Here is a 25,879-nt window from a genome sequence, read left to right as displayed (position 1 = left end):
TAAGAATAAAATGTAAATAATTAAATTCAAAATGTGAATTGTTTTGTGTAGCTGAATTTTGATTCTGATAAACATTGTTACTTTATTAATTATAAGTGTGGAATTAAAATAGTAATTGAATAATAGTAATAATATTTGTGTTGTATTTCTCTAAAACTCAGTATTATGTCTCCCAAAAGGTACCCACTTTGCAAAGTTAAAAATGACTTCAGAAGGTACATAGCAATAGAGAATCAGGCCTATTATTCCAATAGGATTTTGTAGAGGAAAAAAGAGCAGTACTCTGAATAGTGGCGCTTGCTATATGTTTGCTAAGAATTAGAGATTACATGAGGAGAAGCCTATTTTGGTATAATTTTTTTTAAAAAAATTTATTCTCACAAAATTGCTAATTTCATTTTAATGAAATGGAAATACTACAGTCTTTTCATTTGGAAATATTAGAGCCTTTGCTGCTTCAGTTTGGAAAAAACTTAATCAGCTGTTATGATATCTTTATAAACAGATTATCTTAAAGTTTGCCACAACATTTTGAAACTCATAGAATTTAGGTTGATTAGTCTTTTCATGTAATATGGAATGTTTCATTTGTACAGAATTTAATGTATAGCTTATGATGTCTAAATTCAGCATATTGTATTTCTACTTTGCCACATTTGTAAGTTTGCCTGTTAGATATAACATTAGTTTTGTAGCATTTTTTACTGCAAAAGAACACAACTATTATTCCTTCAAAAAAATTGATATAAAAGAAAATTCTATATACCACACTATAGAACACTGATAAAAGGATTTCCATGACAACTATATCATAAGCTTTTGTTCTTACTTTGTTGCTGATTTCACAGTGTCGCTTTTAATGACTTCTGTGCAATTAAAACAGAATGCATAATTTGTGTGAATATATAAACAATATAAATCAGTTATGTTTGCACTATAGTGAATATAATTTATGATGCTAGAATGCTGCTTAAGAATCTAATGTGGATTTTTCCATTTATTGCAGAACTGTGAGACGCTAGAAAATAATTTTGATGACATCAAGCATACGACTCTTAGTGAACGTGGGGCACTTCGAGAAGCAATGAGGTAAGTCTGGGTCACCATAGCAACAGTCACAGATGTGGTAAAGAAAGAGTCATTCTTCATTATTGGGGGAACAAATGAGTTCATTGCCACCATTCAGCTCTATTCTCTAAGGTATTAATTTGTCAGTGGAGAGGCGTCCCTTGAGGCTGTACTTTGGTTTTGAAGCTGCATAAATGTTAAGCCTCACTGCACAGTAAAAAACATAAATGTTTAATTTGTTACTTAAAATGCTTAAGGGGTACCTTGTTTTATATTTATACTGAACTGTGTGAATGAATGAAAATATTGTTCATCTAAATTGTGTAAGTGTTAAAGAAATTGTACAGTGGTGTTTTGAATGAGCTAGTATTTGCTCCTAATTTGTATTTAACTTTCTATATATAGTGGCCCATGCACTTTCTTTTTCTATTAGACTTTAACAGGGTTACATTACTTTATTTTATAAAAAAAAAATCAATGGTTTCCATCTTGCAAATTAAGAATAATCTTTTTAACACAATACTTTATACTATAGCTCCCTTTATTTTATACATTCAATATCCAGCATTATGCTTAAAACTTTTAAAAATAAATTAGAATTGCTCAATAAATGGATCTAATTCTGCCATCATTACTCATGTTGGGTAGTGCCTTGCTCCAGGAGTAGTCCAGTTAAAGTCATTTATACTGGGTCCAAAGCAAGATGTGACTAAAGGTGGCAGGTCCATGGTTTCTGAAGTATCTTTTATTCTTTGAAAACTAATTTGGCCAATTTCAGAGGTGATGTAAAAAGGATGATGGAAGTTATGTGCCAATAAAAGACCCTAAAAGCAGGGGCAGTAAAACGAAAATCTTAACAGGGGCAAAAATGTGTAGCAGTGCAGACCCCACTTTATTTAACTTCTCTTTGGTATCAAAAAGTGTAATTTTAAGATTAGGCAACAACAACAAGTCTGAGTCTTCTTGCAAACACATGCCACCAATTCATTTAGTTAGTATTCATAATCCCTTTAAATTTACAGATATTCAGATGAGCAGGTTTTTATCTACAGGCTTGTTCACAGTGCTCTTGCTTCCCATGAACAACAGTGTAAATAACTGTTCACAAGAGTGTTCACACATGAAATGCAATCCTGGCTGTTTTGAAAGCTCTTATTACTTGAACAACAAATCCACTTCTATCTGAATATTTTCACTTACTATTGTTCACATAACAATTGAAGTTGAAAGATTAGATAAATTATTTTTGGTTTTCATTTTCTTTATTTCATGCATTTGAGAGCAGTCTGTGTGTAGTAATGTTTGGTCTTGCTTCTGTATAGCCAGTCTGTTTCCTCTGTGTGGGTCTTCCACACTGCAACAGGAGAGAGAAAACAACAGTAAACATAGAAGAGTGATTTGGGGGCAGATGTGGCATGTGAAACTGCTTTTAAACACTTTCTTTTAAACAGACTAGATTTCAAGAAGACGGTCTGTTTCTAACAGTCTGTGTTACAACATTTCACAGTTACAGTGGCAGCATTTTGTGCCATGTGGCTCACCATAGTTCACTGTTAGATTTTGCTACATGCTTTCTCTGGTGGTCAAAATTCTATGGCCAGTGGAATGACAGAATTTCAAAGGTTGTATACCTGATACAAGGGGCTGTTTTGGAGGTGTATATTGTTTTATATGCTGGGTTCGCTTAGAAGCACCAAAGTGATTTAAGACTTGTCACAAACTTCCTTTTCAGCTATCTCATCTCTTAGTGGACAAACCAGACTGGAAATGTCTTTTGTTCCACTGAGAGGTGTGACACACATCATATAATATTGCAATCCTCTTTTTTTCATCTGATAAGCAGCTTTCATTCAGTTGAATTTTCTTGTGTTAATGAGTTAAATAAAACACTTCTAACTTGTATTAGCAAGTTTCACTTGATTATACTTTTAATAACTTCATATAACACAGAGGTAAGTCTTCATATCTGTTTGCACAAGTGAATAAACTGTATATATGGATGAACATTAATTGTTCTAGAGCATCACAGTTTTTAGAAGTGTGATCCTGAATGCTTAATTTTTTGTTTTGGATCTTCGATAAACCTGAGAATTGTGTAAAATGACAAGGAAAGAGTTCTGTATTGACAGTACTCATGCACACCGTTTATTCCAGCAAGTACTTTGGAGGAAAAAATCTTGTGCCTGGAAATGTGGCACAGTAGCATGTTGTTTTTAATGGGAGTATCCAAATAACTTGCTCCATGGGGCTAAAACCTCTCATGGTTTTGAGAACCACCCCTGTTTTGGGGTAATTGAGTATCTTGCCTGATCATACTCCAAGTGAAGCCAATGGCAAAGCTTCTATTGACATCAGTGGTACAGGATCAAACTCCATGAGCAAATTAGTCATGTATAATTATGCTTCTAAGTACATAAAAAGTTGTTACAAGGAGGAGGGAGAAAAATTGTTCTTCTTAACCTCTGAGGATAGGACAAGAAGCAAAGGGCTTAAATCGCAGCAAGGGTGGTTTAGGTTGGACATTCCTAATTGTCAGGGTGGTTAAGCACTGGAATAAATTGCCTAAGGAGGTTGGGAATCTCCATCATTGGAGATTTTAAGAGCAGGTTAGACAAACACCTATTAGGAATAGTATAGATAATATTTAGCCCTGCCATGAGTGCAGGGGACTGGGCTAGATGACCTCTCGAGGTCCCTTCCAGTCCTATGATTCTATACTAATACATCTTTGAGGGTCAGATCAGTGGAAAGACTCCTCTCAGAGCCTGATTTTAAAGTCCTTAGATGTCAATAGAACAAAGATATATTCTGGCATAGCTATTGTATATTTCTGAGTGGACGTTGAATGGACGATAGAACTCAGATCCTCAAATACATGTGTGATTGCATGTTTGTGAGAAGTGTGTAGGGAGGAGTTACACAGAGAGACTCAAACTGTGTAGCCATGGTAAAACCAACCAATTGTAAACCTAGTCAGATAGTTAGGTAGATCTCAGATGAGCCCTAAGTTTAGTGGGAAATGTGCTCAAATTTATTCTGATTTGCCAGAGTGTCACTGCTGCTCTATCAGATAAGAGCCACAAATGAACATTTCTCTCTAGTGACCCAGTTTGGAACAAGACCTCTCATTTTATCTTTCTTTTGTGGGGGAAAAAACACTCAGTTTAACATAGGTTTAAACATGCTTCTAGAATATGAATATCACTGTACTTCTGTATAAAAAGGTCTTCTGTCTTCTCTTTGATTCCTGTCCATCAGCTCAGCAGAGATGATGGGGCTGAATGAAGTGTGTCTCCTCTTTCTGTCTTGTACCAGCTTTGTGGTGTAGTTAATCCTTAAACCTTTTTATTCTATGTCATTCTCCACCATGTCAATCCAATGCATCATTGATCTTCCTGTCTCCTAGGTCCTTGCACTTTGGTATGTATTGTCATGTATGATATCTTTTCCAGGTCCATTCTAGACACAAATCCAAGCTATCACAATCGTCTGTTTTGGATTGTCTGTTACTGCTATCTTCTCATTTAATTTTTTATGTTTTGCTTTCTTGAAACTCAGTATTTCTCTCAGCCACTTCATTTTGCAGTCAATATAGTTTGTTCATCAGCTTTCTTCATATTCCAACATTCCGACCTGTATGAGCAGCAGTATGACAATTGTCTCAGATATGCTGATTTTCAATTTTATTGAAATGTCTTTAGCCTTCCAGACCTTGCATAGTTTTCCAGATGCATTACCAGCAAGTCCAGTAGTTCTTTTATGTCATCTTAACAATTCCCATTCTTTTCCTCCAAATGTTTCCACTTGTTCTAGTTCTTTTTCTCCAAGTTGGATCTTTACTACTTCCTCTTATCTTCCAGTTGCCATAATTATTGTCCTTTCTGTAGTGATCTTCATTCCAGATTTTCCACTTTCCTGATCTACTTTGTCAGTTATTCTCCATAAATCCTCCTTAGTCGATGCTGTGAGCTCAGTATCATCTGTGAATCTAAGTTTATCCACTCTCCGCCCACATAACATGACTCGTCCTGTTTCATCTATCAGTGCTACAGCCATTATGGCTTCCAATACCAAGTTGAACAAATCCGGCAATAACATGCATCCTTGTCTTCAGTGGTCATTGTGAAACATTCTTTTAGCTTCTTGAGTACTCTCACCACCCTCATCAACTTGCTGTAGATGTTTTCTAACAGCTTTGTCAATTTCTCCAGGTTGCCACACTTTATGGAGGTTGCCAAAACCCTTTTCTGCCAAATGCTATTAAAAGCCTGTTTGAAATCTGTGAAGTAGTAACAGGTTTAGTTGTGTTCCATGTACTTCTCCAATATCTGTCTTATCACAAATAACTGATGTATTGTATTTCAATTCTGACTCAAGCCTGTTCCTCTGCAAGCACCACTTCCATGTACCTCATCATTCTCCTCTGGAACATCTTGGTGAATGCTTTTTTTGGCATACTCAATAAGCTGATTCATCTGTAGTTTTTCTTATTTCCTTTTTTATGGATCGGTACTATTATCACTTTCCCCCATTTGCTCAGTGGTTGCTCTTGTTTGTAAATCTTGTTAAATACCTTGTGGATCACCTTTACTGTGTGTTTCCGGCAGCTCTGCAGTTATGTTGTCACTTCCCTTTTTCTTTCTAAAACTTTCTGTCGAGATCTTTACTACTTAGAATTCTGGTATCTGTTCTCCCACATTTGTACGGGGAAGCTTTTCCAGAATTGTTTATTTAGTGTGTTCTGCACATCGTACAGCTCTTCAAAATGTTTTTCAATCACTTGTTCTTTGTTTGTTCATCCTCAGTTATTTGCCCCTGTTTTTCACTGCCAACATCTTCAACTCATATGCCCCACTTGTCTTGCGATAAAACCCCCATGTTGCATTTTTCTTCACATAGTCTTCCTCTTCCTTTACATTGTTTGCTTGTTCAGTTGTTTCTGTCACTCGTCACTTTTGATTTGATCTCTTTGGTACCTACACTGAGACAGGACAGACATTGTGACATGCTGACTTGCAAGCCTTCTTCAGTTCTAAGTCTAGTTGTTTGCACTGGAGAAACTGACTGAATAGAGAATCATTCCTAACAACAGTTGATGCATGTAATGGGGCCCTTCCTTTGCAGTCTTGCATGTTTGGATTGGCTCCAGCCTGTAAGAGGGACTCTGTAATTTGTGTCATCTCTGACATCACAGACGGCAAGTGCTTCTTGGAACTGCATGATGCCACAAGGTGCAGAGCAGTCTCCTGTTTTCCCAATGTAGCAACATTCACATGGGCACTATTTTTAATGAGAAAATTGGCAGCAAACTTATGTCCTCTTTGGATGGCTTTGTGTAACAGACTCCAGCCTTTCTTGTTCACCATATCCGCATCATTTTTGTAACTGACCAGTGTGGTTGCAATACTTCCCAATCTTTGAGAGAGAGGGACAGATATAAAGGAAGGTCTCCAGTGTGGTCCAGTTCATTGAGCTTCCCAGACAGCTGTGAATTTACTTCAGGAAGATACAGAAAAACTGTGTTTTCCTCTTCACTTTAATAGCTTTATGCAAAGGATATTCAGTCTTGGATTTGAACATTTTGTACAATTGCTAAGCACTCATACAGCTGAAATCTTCTTTCCACAAGTCATCCCAGTAACTAGCAATTATTTCAGCACAGTAGATCATTAAAGTGCTAGTATTCAGCACCTCTGCAATCTGATAGAAACAAATGCAGTTCCTGATGTTTACTGCTGATGTGACTCCTTTTTCACACCTTTCCCTGAGGAGCTGTAGTTGAAATGGATTAGCTAATTTCATGAGTTTTGTCAAGAATACATCATCTTATCTCATCTCTAGCTCATCTGTGTAGATCCAGTACAGCATTGCTATGGTCACCTCGGGGTCAGTGTCTGACAGATCCAACTCTTCAGTTGACACTAGGTTGGCTAGACTCTAAGTCTCACTGTGGGCTGTGAGCACTGATAATTTGTCCCCAGCCTTTATCTTCAGATCACTATATATTGCTCCTGCTCATAGAGTTCAGCTACAATGGTGAGAAGTCAACTGATGGAGTCGTCACTGGCATTCTTTTTGTTACACTCTGCAGCTAACAGATTACATCTCTTCTCTGTATCAGCTAGTTTCTTCTGCAGCTATATTTATTCCTGGCAGAAAAGCATTAGGTGCTCTTCCACCTTTACCATCTCCTCTTCCACCATCTTGGGTCCAATCACCAGTTCCTCTCACAAGAATCATCCCCCATCACAAGAGCAGAAGACTTGAGTCCACCCCTTCCAACCCTGGCTGGGACTCTGCATCTCTTACTAGAGTCAGCCTGGTTTCTTCTTTTTGTCCTTGTAGAAAAGCACTAGTTCAACTGCTGTCATCGTAATCCTGTTTTTTACACTGTTCCATGTCTCGTCAACATTCATTTTTTTCTTTCACCAGAGATGTGGTGTTTTTGTCCATGTCAAAGATATTAATTCTTGACACTTTTTGATTTTTCTCATGCTCAACCTCATCGATGCTAGGACTAATTTAAGATCCACTGTTAGCTGCAAATGATCTGCACAACAACATACTTAATTTCCATCTGTGATTCACAAGTATGAAGTCTGTCATGATGTTCGTTTGCTGATCAAGTGATATCCAAGTCCACTTTCTTTGTTGCAATAGTATATTCATTAGCATCAGGTTGTTACAGAGGCAGAAATTTAGTAGCCCTTTTCCTCTTTTTTTTTTGTTAACTAAGTCCAAATGTACCTTTTGCTGCAGCCTAAAAATTCCAGTTTGATCACACTTTTGCAGTAAAATTTCCCATCACCAGTAACATTTCTAGTCTGCCGAAGTGGGTATTCGCCCACGAAACCTTATGCTCCAATGCATCTGTTAGTCTATAAGGTGCCACAGGACTCTTTGTTGCTTTCTAGTCTTGCTTGTGTTGTTTTCTGTAGATGGTTATAAAATTTCTTGGGAGCTGCTGAGATCAAAGCATATACTTGTACTATTGTGACTGCACCAGGCATGAGTCTAAATCCCATCTTCAATGTATGAGGAGATAGTGAGTTAAAAGGCATCAGAGCCTGGTTTGCCTTCGGATTTAGCACTAATGTCACTCTGTCCTGGCATCCACTGTCTTCTTTTCCCAGGGTCAGTAGCTTGCGTTCATCATGGTAGAATTCTCCTGTGCCTTCCCGTCTCATTTCACATAAACAGATTATAGTGCACTCATATCTTTTCTATTCATGCATCAGTACTGCAAGTGCACCAGTCTGGTATAGAGCTCTTATATTTCATGTTCCAAAAAATGTCTTATCCTTCCAATTCATCATATAATTCCCTGTTCTGTGCATTATGGTGTGTATTTGTTCTGATTTCACACTTTCATACCCCCAGTTTCCAAGCAGCGAGCGTGTCACTTGTTTGTCCGGGTGATGACCAAGTTGGTATGCTTTGGTTTAGTTTAGCTTCTGCAACCCTACAGACTTAAAATTTAAGTATATTTAAAATCTGAATTTAAATATATTTAAGAATGAAATGAAAACCACATTTCTGAGGATTGTGTGTACATATAATTATATAAGATATTATATGTAATTTTAAACATGCGCAAAATATTTTTTAAATCAGAGAATATCTGTAATACTAAAGCCTAAGGAATGCTCCTAGTTCCAATTTGCATATTACTTTACACCTAGATCATGAAGTAGATAACGAGATGCAAATAGTGAACATTATTCAGGGTATAATGATTGGTATGGTGAGAATTTGGTTTAATTTTAAGTACACATAATTGAAGTGCTGGTATGATTATAATGTTTTGTTAGTATTGTTAATAAATACACCATTGTGGATATACTATCATATTTTAATGTAATTGCAAAGCTTCAGTAAACCATTAAAGGAAATGAATTTTTGAATCCATGTTTTGCAAGTGGAAAAACTGGTGGTTTAGATATTTTGAATATGTAGTACTCTCATCTTGTTTGGTATTTTATATAGTAACTTGTCAGAAAAAATAGCACTGAAATCTATGTATAATGTCTCTGTATAAGAATATTAAACTTATGCTAAATAGGACTCAATTTGATCTTAACATAGATCCACAATAGAAGAGACACATCCTGGTCTTCTGTAAAGCTTCTTTCTGCTATTTGCTGGATGAGCAAAAGATACGTGCAAGAAACTTAAGTGCTGCATCAAAATTCCTGTTTACTTTATGCTGTCCCCTGCAGCCTTGTCACAGGTGGCATGTGGAGGAGTATGAGCTGGGGAGGGCGGGGAGTGCTGGTATGCCTTCAAGTGTACAAGTTAGAGCAGTCCTGAGGGTGATTATTATTAGAAATGTAAATTGTTTTTTTTTGAGAAATAACTTTAGTTTTCGTTCTCAATCAGGCTAAAGTTAAAAGAAAAGTAGTAAACGAAGGCTTGGGGGCAAGAATCTATAATAGAGCCAAAGGTAAAATTCAGAAGGAAATTTTTTTGGCAGGGGAATGGGAAATGACAGAAGGTCCTGTGTTACTTCCTTTCATTCCCTCTAAGCGTATGTTACTATTTTTAGTATAAACACTTAGTGGCAGAAGCCTGAATTATTATATATCGTAAAAGGTTGTAACAAATTTTTGGGTACTACATAAGTAGTATTCAGTTGGGCATTACACTTCATGTAAATTTTCTCTGTCTAAAAGTAGAGAACATTAGTCAAACAGTGCCTCTATCAGTATCCCTTGAGATCTCTCTGGTGGTCTGCATGTGTTTGTTTACCTACCAACAAGGACAAAATGAGTTATGTCAGCAAGCAGTGGGGTATCAAGAATGGTTAAGTGGACATAAATGTATGTATCCTAATTCTAGATGACTCTATCTCCTATTTTTGTGAATGGTATCCTTATATGAGTAGGTTGTTTCTTGGGGAGATTGGCCGAGTATGATTTACAAGTTTATGAGCAGAGAATAAAACCATTAATTTTTGGATACTTGGTGTAGATGTCACTAAATCCCTCCTTATTAACGACTTTAGACCTTTCTGCAGTTCCGTACAAAGATATTCAAATTTGAATTATATACATTCCTGAGCAAGAGAGGACAGATATATTTTCACCCCCATCTGTAAGAGCTGGAGGAGGAAAATTGGACAGGGTGGAGTGGAATTAATTGTGTAATGCATTTTTGACACATATGTCCCTTATTCTCTTATAAGAAGAATGTGGATATGAGACTACACCTCTCTACTATCTCACTTTGCTAGGACCAGAATCAACAGTGACTGATTCTGTTCTTGCTGTTGTCTTGACACCTGTTTGTCCAGGGGCTAGTAATAGTTAATTTCCTCTTAATGTAGTCTAAAATCTGGGATACATTTGCAAAGTGAAGTTACTCTAAAGGGTCTTGGTCTTGCCTTCTCCAGCAGGTGATGGATTTCCTTTTAGGTGTTTCTACAAGATCTGAATCAATAAAAATTCCCAAGACAAACATTCTCATCCTTCCCTGATATTTTGCCAGTGTTTAGTCTTAATTTCTCCAACAGGAATGGTATATGACAATGAACAATTACTTGCTAACATGATATTTATCATGGTTTTCATCCACCTTAATCCATCCATTTTTATCCATGCACATTGTTTATAATTGTATCTGTTGTTCAAATGCTGCTTGGGACATTTCTTGACTTGGGAGAGATAAGTAGTACTTCCTATGGATGTACTGAAAGTTGCTTTGTTTCCTCTTTCCTTCTAAGTGTAACTATACTCCACCCCCATATATGATTATAGCCATTCAAGAAGAAAAAATTCAGGGCCCTTTAAAAGGTTCAAATTAAGCACCCAGAAATCACGGGTGACTTTTAAAATCTTGTCCTTGGTAAAGGAAATCGATCATTTGGAGATCATGCTATGTTTTTGTTTTCAGCTGTATTGAAATGTTCTCAAGTTCTAAATGTTACTCACTGTACATTTCTGATAGTTAATTTCCAGGAAGAAACAGAATATACTTAAGATAAGAGGTCATACTTTCCTTAGAATTTCCAATGTTTATAGACATCACATGATGAGGATCATTTTACAAAACTTTTACTCATAGTAATTAATAATGTGGCAATGTATGGATGGTGCTGAACATGTCTGCGTAGCCAATTATATTTTGTATGGTATTTTATATGCTCAGTATAGGAATAGCTAGAGAACATTTGAAGCACTTTGCAACTTTTGGTTGTACTATACCTAAGTGTATTACAAAATAAGGAGGAAAATCTATACTGTGTCTGACAGATAGGGGTTAAGTTGTCTGGGTCAAAGTGTGAACTTCATGTTGTTTTGAGAACCCCAGTTTGTGATTGTAACCTTCTCTGTGTAGTGTAACCTTGATGTTGAGTTGGGATATCTGGTGCTGAAAATCAGTCTAATCTTTACAAGGTCAGTCTATTCTAGACATTGTGTATTCATGCAAGATTGTGGGACACCTCAAAGAGGGCTAAACAATGAAACAGCCATCAACGCTGAATGACTCTTCCCTACTTGAACAATAGGTTTTCTACCATGAGGGCCAACTCTGAATAACACACAAATTCATGAAGTGTTCCATATTTTTATGTCTAAATACATTTGTTATTCTCTAAGGTTCCACAAGGACTCCTCATTGTTTTTGCTAATACAGACTAACACAGCTACCACTCTGATACTTTGATTGCTGTCAATAACCAATGCAAACCCTTGGACCACTGACACAAATCAATGGGGGAAGTAAGGTGCTGGGTCAGAAACGGGACAGACTGTTGTAAAATGTGGCCATATTTTTAAGCAAGGAGGCCATTCCATCATTCCTGGAAAGGAGAATTTGCTAGAGAGTAAAGACAGGAGAGACTGCCTTGCCTAAGGATACTGACCAGGACACTCAGGATGAGATCAGAGCAGGACAGAGCCATAACTAGGTATTTTTGCGCCTGAGGTAAGAATATAAAATTGTGCCCTTCCCCAGGGCCAGCTCTTCTGCGGCAATTCATCGGTGGGTCCCAAAGTGCCGCCGATCACGGCTTTTTTTCCTCCGCCGCTTTCTGCACCCCGAAGAATGAATGAAGCGGCTGTGGTAAAGCCTGTGATTTTGGGGGTCTAACTCATGATTTTTGACTGCTTGGGCTGGTAATGTTGCTTCCAAGATTGTCTTTGGTTCCAGTCCAGTTCCAATCCAGAGAGGGACTCACAAGTTAAGAGAGGAGGGAGGTGCTGGATATCAGCAGTGGGCCCCTAGTGATCAGCATGTGTCCTGAGAATGCTGGGAGTTCAGGTTTGCAGGGCCGGATTATTCTTCTTCTGGTGAATGGGGCAGAGATGTGCTGACCATGGAACCCTAACTTCCTTCTTACCATGAGAGGTCTGGCCTCTGCCCTATCTTCCCACCTCCAATCTGAAGAGAGCCCACAAGGTGAAGGTAGCCACGGGATCACTCACGCAAGGGAAGCCCTAGGCCCCTTTCTGCACCAGCTGCTGCACAGTCCTGACCCTGGCACTGAAGGAGATTTACTTTCCATTCAGGCCCAGGTTCCCCCTTCCATCTGGAGTTCAGTCAAGCAATGACTCCACCTTTCTCTACCCCTTTCCTCCCCTCCGGCTGGGATACCAGAGCTCTTATTCTGAAATGATCTCACTGAAACCTGAAGCCACATTTCTCTCCGACTCCACAGACAGACCTCCCTCACTTCCCCACCCCCATGACCTTCCTCCGTCCTTTCCCTTCTCACACTGATTGCAACCCCCTTCATCCCCACAGACTTCCCCAGCAATCAGAAATTCCCCCTCTCTTTTATTGTCCCCTCTCCTCACTGCAGACAAATCTGGGGCTCCCCCTGGTCTGGAATTCTCTGCCATTTTCTGTGCTCCGAAGAATGAATGAAGTGGCAGCAGTAGAGCTGCCACCTAAGCACCGCTGATCGCGGCTTTTTTTTTTTCCTCTGCTGCTTTCTACGCCCTGAATCAAGTGTCTCACTCCCCTCACCTTGTTCCGGCACTGGTCCAGGGGATTGTGTTCAGGACTGTGGGTTGTTTTCTATAACTTTCATGTGCTTTTTTAAGTTTCATGTGCTTTAATAGTAAAGTCTTGGTGGCTATGAAATTTCTTTGCTGATTTCTTTGCTGAAATTTCTTTGTTTGTTGCTTTTTTCCCATGTTTAACTATAAAACCAGATCTCCCACAGCCAAATGGACTCTAGGAGAGCATGTCTAAGGGTACGTCTATACTACCCGCTGATCCGGCGGGTAGTAATTGATCTATCGGGGATTGATTTATCGCATCTCGTCTAGATGCGATAAATTGATCCGTGAATTGACGCCCATACTCCACCTCGGCAGGAGGAGTAAGTAGCGTTGATGGGGGAGCCGCGGCAGTCGACTCGCTGCAGTGAGGATGGCCAGGTAAATCGAACTAAGATACTTCGACTTCAGCTATGCTGTAGTGTAGCTGAAGTTGCATATCTTAGATCGATTTCCTCCCCCATAGTGTAGGCCAGCCCTTAGCTACTAGTGGTTCGGGAGGGCTGAGGCACTGGTTCCAGGGTCTAGGTGGCTAGACTGCAGGATACAACTGCTCAAGAAGGGTGTCAGACATGGGGGTTTGCATCTGGGAGTGCACCTGAGAGACCCACAACTAGGAACAGTGACCAGTCACTGTCCAAACACAACCAATTCAGAGGTTGGAGCATATCACAACACAATGGTGTGTCTCTGTCCTGAAACCAGAGCTGGATCAGGTTATGACACTGTACATTTGCTAAAAGCATTCTAGAACATAGAGTGGACCCCGTAGCATTACATTGTTTGATTTCTAGTAATCTGCAGTCTTCAATAGATATTAGACCTTGTGTTGCATCTTTATATACCGCTTAAACTGCTAGTTATTATAAGAATAAATTAGAGTACTTAATATTTGATTTGCAATTTCAAAAAACAATCAGCACAGATTTGAAATATGGGGAGCACATGGTTCTAGTTGTAGTATAAGTCACAGTGAATTTCTTGTCATTATATTCCCACAATGTTTATCTCCAGTGCTTTAGAAAGTGATTGCACTGCCTTATATATAATTAAAATATAAATCAAGAAACCATAAACTGTCTTGTTTTGAGCTTGATTGTGAGATTGATCTTCAACAAAGTACTCTACTTTATAATACCTTGACAGGAAATTTTGATGTTGAATTGTTTTTCCAAGTTTATATGGTCTTAGAAGCTTATATAGGTTTATATGCTGTTGTGCCCATGTTGTCCAAGATATACTATATAATTTCTAATTTTTCATTTGGGAATTTTAATTTACTTTGAGCTGGTGAGGTAAATTGGAGAATAAGCCTGACTCCTTAGGGAATACCACAGTGAGGGGGATCAGGGGAGTTTAGAGAGAGTGTGATTTCCCTTGAACATTCCTTCAATCACCTGTCTAGAATAAACTGAAGTTCTGTAATTTTAACTGACCTAAGGTGATGTACAGTACATGATCAGGACTCGTGGTTATAAATTTCTATTGAGTTCTGTAGAAAATCACAGTGAAGTGCATCTTGCTTTGCAATCCAGACTTATAATTGCTTTGTATAGAGTAACTAAGGAATAAAAGCACCTAGGAGGAAAGCATAATCTAAATACTAAGTTTTATTAATTTAAAAATATTCAATTGTTTAAAAATGTACATTTAAATCCCATATTATCATTACCAATCATGTGGTTATGTACGGTAATATTTTGCTTGTTTAAAAGATGTTTCATATAAACTATTTCAGGAAGACCTAGTAAGATTTCTAATAAGAAAAGCAATTTCTTCATCACTGTTGTGATTTACAGGAAAAACTGGATTATATTTTGTATATTATGTCATTGATATTATTGAGACAAGACGGGCGAGGTAATATCATTTATTAGACCAACTTCGCTTGGTGAAAAAGACAAACTGTGTAGTTCAAAAGCTTGTCTCTCACACCAGCAGAAGTTTCTCCAATAAAATATATTACCTCCCCCACCTTGTCCTGATATCCTGGGACTGATACGGCTACAACAACACTGCATATTGATGTTGTTGTAATCAGTAATGAAATGTAATGCTTGTGCTGTTGACAGGTGGAAGTGTGACAGCTTTGGCAAATTGTAGAAATGTTTACTAAGGTCTCTTCAAAGTTCTCAAGAAAAAATCAGCTTAGCTCACTGGACATCTTTCAGGATCTGACAAATTCCTGTAAAAGCCAGCTTGTGACAGCATTTTATATATATCTGTGAATGTAATTAATACTGTGTGTTTTAGGTGGAATCCAAGATATGGGGCTATGTAGGCTTAGAATTTTTTATGAATATTAGAAGCACCAATGCTTTTATTTTTGCTGAAAGCACAATCAAACACCATATTTCTATATAAACTCTGTATTATGTTGAAGGAACTGAAAACAGTTTAACAAGAACAGAACTTCAGTTTTCAGCCTGTATTAAGTAAGTTTCTTTAGGTCTGAGAAGCTATATCATGGAAATCTATTAAATGCTTTATTAATTTCCATTCATGGCTCTTAGAGGCATGATCTAAATCTTATTTTTTAAATCTTCAGTGGCCCTTGTATCACATATATACTTTTTTAAAAATGAGGCATGGTGACTAGGAGTAAATATGCATAACACCTGCACTCAAGCTGAAGATGGCAAAAACAGGATGGGGGAGGATGTGTTCTTCTCATTTCCTGTGGTTGTGCCTATTATAATGACAGAGTAAACTCTTCAGGATTTTGTGCATGTGTCATTAATACCAATATCTTGGAGTGGAGAGAGAAGAACTTGTCTTGCAATTTGTGAAGGTGAGGGAGAGAATCTTTTTCTGCTTTTTGAGCCCATTAGCGTTGATTTAAGTGAAAAACCGTATTGGATAAGAGTCAAATGTTTTTTTTGTTTTTGTTTTAGTGTACCATAGGGGACCATATCTGACTTTGGTAGCGAAAGAAAGTTTTGAAAACCACTGTGGCAGATGGCTTATCACAAAGACTCCAAAGAAGACATACATTGGTGCAGTGTCATACTTTCAGTAGCAAGATTGTTAGATATGCAAATTGTTAGAGTAGAAAAAAACACACTAAAGCAAGTTGAGAGCCCTCCATCTATCTCCCTTTATTATTTTCTAAAATGAAGTTAGGCACTTTAAGTATTTCTTTAGATTTACTTTCGGATGCAATTAATGGCCAGGAATCAGTGATCTAGAGAACTCAAGCAATTCCATGCAATATGGACTGCAGGATTTTAGCTCCTTTAGTTACACAGCCCATTTCTTTTGAAAACATTTGTGCTACATTTGTAGAGTTCACAGTTGCTTTTCAAATGTGTATTTCCTTCCCCACACAACTTACTTGTGGCTTTTTAGGTTTTACAATCTGATTTCATGTTTCGGAGGTGTGAACAGTGTGAATCAATAGATTCTCACCAGCCCCAGGGAGTTTGGCAGACAATCGTGGAGGTGACTTGCTTCTCTGACAAAGTCCCAAATCCCACAGCTCCAAATGTGACCCAAGCCATTGCCTGGTGAGCCAGGGTGACCTGATCACCACAGAAAGAAAGGCTGGGGGAGGTAAAGGATGCCAGAGAGACTGTAAGAGAACTTATTAAAAGGATGCATCAGTATTTTGTGTATCATCGTCTATTCACACAGTCTTTTCCCCATAAGTTCCTTTACCTCTGGGGCAAGTTCACAATTCACTAGGGGGGACAGGCTCCAGCCCAACTCTTCCTGAACTCCGTTCCTTTTTCTTAGGGTGATTGCCGCTTCTCCTGCCCCTCTCTGGATCTGCTTTTCCCATTGGTATTCCTTCAGCCTGCAGTTTTCTTGCGTGTTGCCACTGCTGCTGCTCCTCATTTTCTGAGATGACTGTGTCTGGCTTATATAGACTCCTGACCTCTCCGACTCCCAGCATCCTCTGGAAGAATTGTTCAACTGGAATCAAGTGGTTCCTCCTGCCACACCCTGTAACAGTTCACACTGTCACAGATAGTTTGACAGTGAATCTGCTATATACATACCCCCCGCAAACACACGCAGTGTTCTGTACTCTAATGGTGGTGACTCATATACAGAGGTTGATGAGCCTGCTACAGCTTTGGCTAACACAGCTGGGTATTTTAGTTCAGCAGTTAGAAGCTCATGCTTTTATACACAGGTCCTGGGTTCTGTCTCTGCTACCACCAACCCACCTGCTTTGTGATGTTATATTTCATAAAGCTCATTACTTACAGCCCTCTTCTTCTTTTAACATCTCCTCTGTGTGTGGTTGGAGACCAATTCTTTATAACTACAGTAACTCCTCACTTAAAGTCCTCTGGGTTAATATTGTTTCATTGTTACATTGCTGATGAAATAGGGAACATGCTCATTTAAAGTTGTGCAATGCTCCCTTATAACGTTGTTTGGCAGCCACCTGCTTTGTCCACTACTTGCAGGAACAGCAGCCCATTGCAGCTAGCTGGTGGGGGCTTGGAACCAGGGTGGACTGGCAGCCGCCCTATCAGCTCTCTGCTCCCCTAAGTTCCCTGTTCAGCTGTCCCTCCCTGCACTGCCATGTGCTGCTGCTGCCCTTTGCCTTGGAGCTGCTCGCTGAATCCTCCTTGCTGTGCAGGGGAAGGGGAAAGAGGGTGCTAGTGTCAGGGTTTCTCCCTCCACCCTACTCCTGCCCCCCGCTTACCCCTTCTCCATATAGAGCTGGGCGGGGACAGGACAGGGTTCAGAATGGAGAGAACTTGTTGGCCGCAGCTGCTGTCTCAACTTCCTGATTTTTTTAAAGGCAATGTACTTAGAGTGGGGTAAGCATTCTTAACAGGGCCGTCCAGAGAGGGTGCAAGTGGAGCAATTTGCCCCAGGCCCTAGGCCCCGCAGGGGCCCCCTGCGAGCTGCTCTGAGTTTTTGGTGGCACTTCTGCGGCTGGCCCTTCACTCGTTCTGGGTCTTCGGTGGCAGATGTGAGTGAAGGACCCACTGCTGAAGTGCTGCCGAAGCCTCGGAGTGCTGCTGGTGAGTACAAGCGCCAAATAGTTTACTGAATTTTTTTTGCTTTGCTTTGCTTTGCTTTGCTGTATTATGTCACCATATTCTGATTGTGAACCTGGGTCCAGTTATGCCCTGGGATATTTAACTTTCATCAATATTAATCAGCCACTCCCCAGAAGACTTCTGAATTTATAACCTGTTTATTTGTCTTGAAGGTATTTGGGAAAGTAAAAAGATTATTGAAATGAAATGTGCCAATTAAAGCAACGCTATTTCTGCTACTTTGAAAACTATTTCATTGAAAACAAGTTTTTATTGTCAGTCTTTTTCACAAGAAAGTAATTGAATGGGAAGCAAATTTGACATTAAAATATACATCTTAGCTGGAGCTGGTTGAAAATTATCCAGTAGAACAATTTTCTTGCAGAAGATGTTGATTCTTTTCAAACTTGAGTTGGAAACTAGGCTAGCAGGCATGTTTTCTGTCAGCTCTTCCACTGGTGAGCTGAATGGTGGGCCAGCAAACTGCCCAGCTCCCTGGCTGCTTCCCTCATGGACTGCCAGTTGCTTAGCTTCCTGCGTGGGCCAGTTCTTCTTCGAGAGATGTCCCTGTGGGTGTTCCACTTCAGGTCAAGGTGCATCCTAGTGTCTTCAATCAGAGATTTCTACAGCAGTACCCCAGCAGGCTGCACACGCACTGTACCTGCCTCTCAAGCTGTCCATGTTTGAATAGCATGTGCACAGCCCGGGCGCCTTAGTTCCTTCTCTTTCATCCCCGGCTAGTAATGAAGTTCAGCAGTGCTCTTTGAGATTAGCTAGTTAGTTTGTTTCTTAGTTTAGTTAGATAGTTTTTAGTCATTAGAAAATACTATGTTACAAAGGTGTCGGACTATCCAATCCAAGTAAGGGGATTGTTCTCTCAGAGGAAAGAGCGTTTTTCCTTCTCCTTAGAGATTGAAGGCTAGCTAAGCTTGAGGAGATACGTTTGCCTGCCCGCCTCGCCTGTTAAAGTTAATGGCTAAAACAACACGAGTAAATGAGTCTTAGTTCCCTGCATGTCATCAAACCGTTCTTCGGTGGTGGAGTGGAAACTGAGCGACGGGAGGTTGCTAAAAGTGTCAGGTGCTAGGCCAACATGGAAAAGGACAACCTCCGCTGTGTGTATTTACAGTTGTAGGTCTCTGGCAAGGGAGGAAACGTTAAACCATCTGGTGGAGGAGAAGAAACGGATAAGATGTGATATCCTTGGTATCTGCGAAACCCGACAAAAGAAGAAGTTGAAAGTCAACTGGAAGGATGGAAGTGCTGTGGGGCTTGGAAAGGGAGATGGTGCTAGAAATGTTCGAGGAGTCGGATTTATTGTCAGTAAGATCATATCATGCCAGCTAATATCATCACATATTGGTGTGCTGCATCTTCAGATGGAGTCAAAGGCTATCCTCAAGGTCATCCAGGCCTGCACTCCCACAAGTTCAAGTGAGGACAAAGAAGTGGAAGAATTCTACCAAAAGGTCAAAAAAGCCCTTGTGCAAACGTCCACTTACATTATCATTATGGGAGATTTCAATGCTAAGATCGGGCAAGGGAGAGCTGGCGAAAAGTTCATAGGGAGATATGGCAGCAGCGAAAGAAATGAAAGAGGAGAAAGGTTGGTAACGATGGCAGAAATGAAAGAACCGTATATGGCAAACACGTGGTACAAAAATAAGATTGCAAAAATGTGGATGTGTATCGCGCCAAACGCAAAAAGTATGAATGAAATTGACTATATTTTAGTCAATAAAAGGCACATTGTTCAAGATGTCTCTGTGGTGCAGCCTTTCAACACAGGCAGTGACCATTGCCTGCTTAGAGCGAAGTTGATTTTCGATGAAGTAGTGGAAAATAAAGCTTTACAGATGTTAAACAGGAAGCAGCACCCGAAGACATCTGATGAAGCAAAACTGAAGAAAGTGATTTCTGGGTTTGACTGGAGCCAGATGGAAAAGTGTGATGAGGACTATAGTATCCTTGCTGACAGGCTGAAATGTTGCATAAAAGCAGCTGAAATTGAAAAAGTGAAGATGGCAAAGGGAAGAATCTTGAACGAAATGAAAAACTTGTTAAAGAAGTGGAGAAATATGAAAAGGAGCTCGGATAACAACCTCAAGAACTCCATTCTATGCAAGTTTATACGGCAAAAACTGAATGATGACTTTGAGAACTTCTGGAAAGAAAAGCTCCTTAAAACAGCTGAATTGCACAAGAGCCTCAGGACATGCAAGCGGGAATTGGCGCAGTATAGATTCAGCGTAACAGCATTGAAGAACAAGGATGGAGTGACAGTAATTGACAGAGCAGGGATTCATAGATTCGTAGACTCTAGGATCCGACGCTGGAGCAAGAAGATTGGTTTTCAACCCTCAACCTTTCCATGTCTGTATCTACCCTGCCCATTGACATTTCTGCACATTTGTTGTGGGAGCGCAACATGACCAATACAGAGTCCTCTCATTTGGTCTCTCCACCGCACCACGTGTCTTCTCCAAGGTGCTAGCAGTTGTAATAGCACATCTCAAGAACAAAGGAATGTTTGTATTTCCTTACCTGTACGATTGTCTCCTCAAGTCTCCAACTCAGTTAGAAGCGAACCACACAACTCTTGCAACCCTTCACTGCTTCCGCACCTTGGGCCTGCAAATAAACAAAAACAAATTTATCTTACAACCTACCCAACAAATCGACTTCATCGGTGCCCACCTCAATTCCACCACCGGTCTTGCATCTCTCCCCCAGGACAGATTCCACATAATGGGCAACCTTATTACCCATATACATGCCAGCCCACAGACTACAGTCTGAAACTCCCTAGAGCTCTTAGGACATATGGCCACCTGCACATTTGTGGTCACAAATGCTCACTTGTAACATGTCATGCCTTCAGGGTTGGCTAGCCACAGTATACAAACCAAACAAGCACAAGCTAACAAGTTACTAACTATGCCCCAGAAAGTCAAGGACTCACTTCTATGGTAGACCTCTCCCATCAATCTCTGCACAGGATTCTCTTCCGACAAGATCCCCCTTCAGTTACCATCACCACAGATGCATTCCTCAAGGGATGGGAACACACACTGGCCACCTCACCGCTCGGAGTCTCTGAGCTGCTTTAGAAACCAAGCTTCACATACATTTTCTAGAGCACCAGGCTGTACACAATGCCTGCCTCCATTTCCTTCCCATCATCCAAAACCGCCGAATTTGAATCATGATTGACATTGCGTGCTTGTTTTATGTCAACAGACATGGGGGAGCCCGATCACACTCCCTCTGCACAGAGGCAGTAAAACTTTGGAACTGATGTCTTCAACACAATATCCATATCTCCGCCTCATACCTGCCAGGTTCTCAGAATACCACCGCAGACAAGCTCAGCCTATCGTTCCCCATACAGCACGAGTGGGAACTCAACGACATCATTCTTTCCAACATTTTCCAGACCTGGAGTTATCCCCAACTGGATCTATTTGCCACAGCAACAAACAAAAAATGCCCGACATTCTGCTCCAGAGCAGGCCTGGGGAAGCACTCATGGGGAGATGCCTTTATGCTTCCATGGACCGAAACTCTCATGTATGCATTCCTACCAATTCCTCTATTGCACAGAGTAATTCAGAAGATATGAACAGACAGAGCCAACATCATTTTCATAATCCCAGCATTTCCCAGACAATCGTGGTACCCCTTCTTCCTGTGCATGTCGGTCAAGCCACCCATTTCTCTTCCCCCACTCAGCAAACCCCTATTACTATTTCACCCTGACGTACAACCTCTCCACCTGAGGGCCTGGCTGATCAATGCTTCTCTAATGCAGAGTTAACATGTTCAGACCAAGTGCGCACTGTCTTGCTACATGGCAGAACATACAACACGTGCACACTCTACCTGCATAAATGGAAACAGTTCACATCTTGGTGCGCTGACAAACAGACCTCTCCAGTTTTTGCTTCACTCCCACTGATACTGGATTACCCGTTGCATCTTAAAACATCTGGCCTCTCTACGAGCTCACTCAAGGTCCACCTCGCGGCAATCACCACCTTCCACCATAAGATGGACTACGTTACAGTCCATCCAATCAGTTCCTGAAGGGTATCCAGATGTTATACCCAGACGTGAAACTGCCTGCTGCACCTTGGGATTTACACCTAGTCCTCAAAGCCCTGATGGATAAACCCTTTGAAGTGATGGCTGCCTGCTCCCTTCTCCACCTATCCATGAAGACTGCCTTCCTCACAGCAATCAAGTCTGCCAGATGAGTAGGAGAAATAGGGGCGCTTATGGCGGACCCTCCATATACCACGTTCTTCCATGATAAGGTCACACTCCACATGCATCCAAAGTTCTTACCTAAGATACACTCTTCCTTTCACCTCAATGAACCTATGCACCTCCCAACATTTTTCCCAAAACCGCATGCTAACGCCTTTGAAATAACATTGCACACTCTTGATGTTCGCAGAGCATTATCCTTTTACCTGAATAGAACAAAACGTTTTAGAAGAGCCTGCAGAATTTTTGTCTCTATTACTTAGCACTCACAGGGAAATGTTATCTCTACACAGAGACTTTCCAAATGGATTGCTGACTGCATTCGCCTTTGTTACCAACTCAGGCAAATACAACCTCCTACATCAATTAGGACACACTCTACCTGTCTCCACTTCCACAACCTTTCTCCATACTATCCCACAGTCTGACATATGCAAGACAGCTACATGGGCATCGAACCTTACCTTTGCTAATCACTACACTCTCATCCACACTGCAGTGTTGACAGAAGATTGAGTAGAGCTGTCTTGTCAACAGCCTTCTTACCTCATCTGAAGTCCCAACCATCCAAACGGATACTGCTCTTCAGTCACCTGATGTGGAGTACCCACAGGGACATCTCGTGGAGAAGAATAGGAGGTTACTCACCCTATGCAGTAACTGACGTTCTTCGAGATGAGTGTCCCTATGAGTGCTCTACTACCAGTCCTCCTTCCCTCTACTTCGGAATCCATAACGCACTCCATTGTAGAGAAGGAACAGAGGAGCCCGGGATGTGCATGCACAATTCAAACACTGACAGCTCGAGAGGCAGGCACAGCCTATAGGAGTACTGCTGTAGAAATCTCCGATCAAAAGCACTGTGATACACCTTGATCTGAAGTGGAGTACCCTTGAGGACACTCATCTCGAAGAACATCAGTTACTGCACAGGGTAAGTAACCTCCTCTTCCCCAGGAGGAATTTTTCAAAAAATTCTATTTTCAGTTCTCCTGACAAGGAGTCTTTACAAAATTTTTATGCCATGGAAAATTTCTGCTAAACAGAAATTCTGATTCCTGCATAGCTCTAATTTTAGCAGAGATTTTCAAATCTGTCTATCCAGTTCAGATACGGAACTGCTATTGAAATTACTGTGAGGTGTGTGGCTAAATCCCCCAAGTGGCTGTGAAAATCAGCCTTTTAGTCTTCTGAAGAGAGAAAAATTAGCCTGACTATGGACTTTGGGATCTAATCTGCTTTAAAAGTCTGTGATTTCTGTTAGGAAACCACTCATTGCTTGAATAACAGGGCTCAGCCTGACTCTTTTCAAAACCATTGAAAACTTTGTACAAGTATTTTGACGGCTGTTGAGTACCTTTTTGAAATACCATGGTTGGACTACAAAAACTAAGGGGAAACAATGATATTTTCAGTTAGGCTCCTAACTTCTTTAGGTGCCTTTGAAAATCCAACCCAAAGATTTTTAATGTTGGAGTCTAAGAGTAGGCTCCTAAATCCATATTTTGGCACTTAAATAAATGTAGCCCTATTTTTGGAAATGTTAAGTATAAGTGCTAGTGTAAAGAGTTGTACAAAGGAAGCCATTGCGATGCACAACAAATTTTACTGGTCCTGCAAAATCGAGGAACTATGTTAACTGTTCTTGAGCACTGTCTACTGGCACCTTAACCATTAACTAACAGAGCTGGTTGAAAAACAGAATTTCTATCGTTCTGATATGTTTTCATCCCAAATCAGGACAATGTATCAATTTATTCTTTTTATGGAATAGAAAGTTCTGAAAAAAATTGTATTTGGAAATGTCAAAACATTTACAGTAGTTCGTCAAACCAAAATGAAATGTTTAATTTTGACTCAGTTCAAAATTGAATTGTCTGCTTGACCTGTCATGGTGCCTCCTAGAGGGAGTTGTAGTTTGGGTGCTTCATGCTCCTACTCTCCTTTGAGATGGGGTCCCCAGCTGGACTACAGTTTCCATGATGCAGTGCAGTGATGGGACTCTTATGGGGGTACCCATAAGATGCAGTGCGTCATGGGAGATGTCCAGTCAGGGAGCCTGACCCATTGAGAAGAATAGGAGCATGAGGCACCCAACCTACAATTTCTATGAGACACTGTGGCAGTTTATATGGACACAGATTAATGTTGACTTGAGTTGAAGCTAAATGTTTAGATTTGGTTTGAAAATTGAAATCTTGCAGTTCAGGACCAAGCAATCTGAAACTGTGTATTTTGTTTAGACTTTATGAACAGAAAATCCAAAAATTTTGGCAAAATTGAAAGTTTTCAGTAGCTGCATTTTCCATCAAAAAACATTTTGCTGAAAAATTCCTGGTCAGCTATACTAAGGGTATGTCTATACTACCCGCCGGATTGGTGAGTAGCGATTGATCTATTGGGGGTCGATTTATCGCGTGTACTGTAGATGTGATAAATCGATCCCTGATTGCTCTCCTGGCAGCTGCTGAACTCCAGCTTGGCGAGAGGCAGAAGCAAAGTCGATAGGGGAGCAGCGGCTGTCGATCCCTTGCCACGAGGATGCAAAGTATGTGATTCTAAGTCGATCTAGGATACATCGACTTCAGCTACACTATTTTTGTAGCTGAAGTTGCATATCTTAGATCGATTTCACTCCCTTCCCCATTGTAGACCAGGCCTAACTATTTACCTCTGTAGGCCTAGAGTACTCTCTCGGCATTGTACACACACGAATGCCATTTAAATCAATGGCAGGTACAGATACAGCTGTTCAGCAACTTTGAAAATTAGGCCACTTTTATTTCTGTGCCTAAATTTAGGAGCCTTACTGTAAAGAGTGGGTTTAAAAAACATTTTGGCCTCTGCTTTTCTTTAAAGAAAGGTGCATTGTAGCTAATGAATTCTGACCTAATCAAGTGAAATGTAGTAAGATATTTGCATAGATCAAATATAATTCAATTGAAATATAATGCAAATCAACCTATTTTATAGATTGAACTCTGATAGGATTTACAATACCGAAAATGACTGATTTAATGGGTTTAAATTGTTGTGGGTCTTGTTGTTTTAATAATATGGAAAGACAGTTATTTTGTTCTCTCTTTTTTTTTTTAAGACCTGCTTAGGTAGCAGCTGCTGCTGTTTCTTAGACTCTCTTCCATCTTTAAATAAGTGCTGCCTCCTATGGCCTCCCCTCTGACATAATTAATTGAGATGGGAATTGCCCTATTTCCCAGGATTAGGGAATTAGCAGGGAACTATTAAAAATTAAATGATATATATATATATATATATATATATATAATAATCTAAAAATTCTCTTCTCACCCCTATGGGTGGTATGTGTCTTCCTCAACCTCGGGTCCTCTACCAGAGGCCTGGGGTTTGAGGGTTCTGCGTAGTATCTTAGCTGTTCCCAGCACTGCACTCTTCTGGACAGAGAGCTCTGATGTTGTTCCTGGATCTGTTGGAGCCACTCATCCAGCTTAGGAGTCACAGCCCCAAGTGCTCCTACCACCACTGGGACCACTTTGGCCTTCACTTTCCACATCC

General features: G+C 40.2%; 1 protein-coding gene and 1 pseudogene across 3 annotated transcripts in view; one reads left to right on the top strand and one right to left on the bottom strand.

Annotated features, from left to right (window-relative positions):
* The window catches only part of DPYD (dihydropyrimidine dehydrogenase), a 594,472-nt gene that overhangs the window by 101,061 nt on the left and 467,532 nt on the right, over positions 1-25,879 (top strand). For all 3 annotated transcript variants that reach the window (XM_075067810.1, XM_075067809.1, XM_075067811.1), the window contains one exon: positions 1,007-1,089. In XM_075067810.1, coding sequence (XP_074923911.1) covers positions 1,007-1,089 — 83 coding nt within the window. The remainder of the gene's footprint in view (positions 1-1,006; positions 1,090-25,879) is intronic.
* On the bottom strand, positions 6,045-7,271 carry LOC142047140 (rabankyrin-5 pseudogene; annotated as a pseudogene).

This window comes from Chelonoidis abingdonii, chromosome 7 (assembly GCF_003597395.2).
Source record: "Chelonoidis abingdonii isolate Lonesome George chromosome 7, CheloAbing_2.0, whole genome shotgun sequence".
Taxonomy (NCBI): Eukaryota; Metazoa; Chordata; order Testudines; family Testudinidae; genus Chelonoidis; species Chelonoidis abingdonii.
Note: the sequence above shows the minus strand (reverse complement) of the source record. Positions and strands in the feature narration are given on the sequence as shown.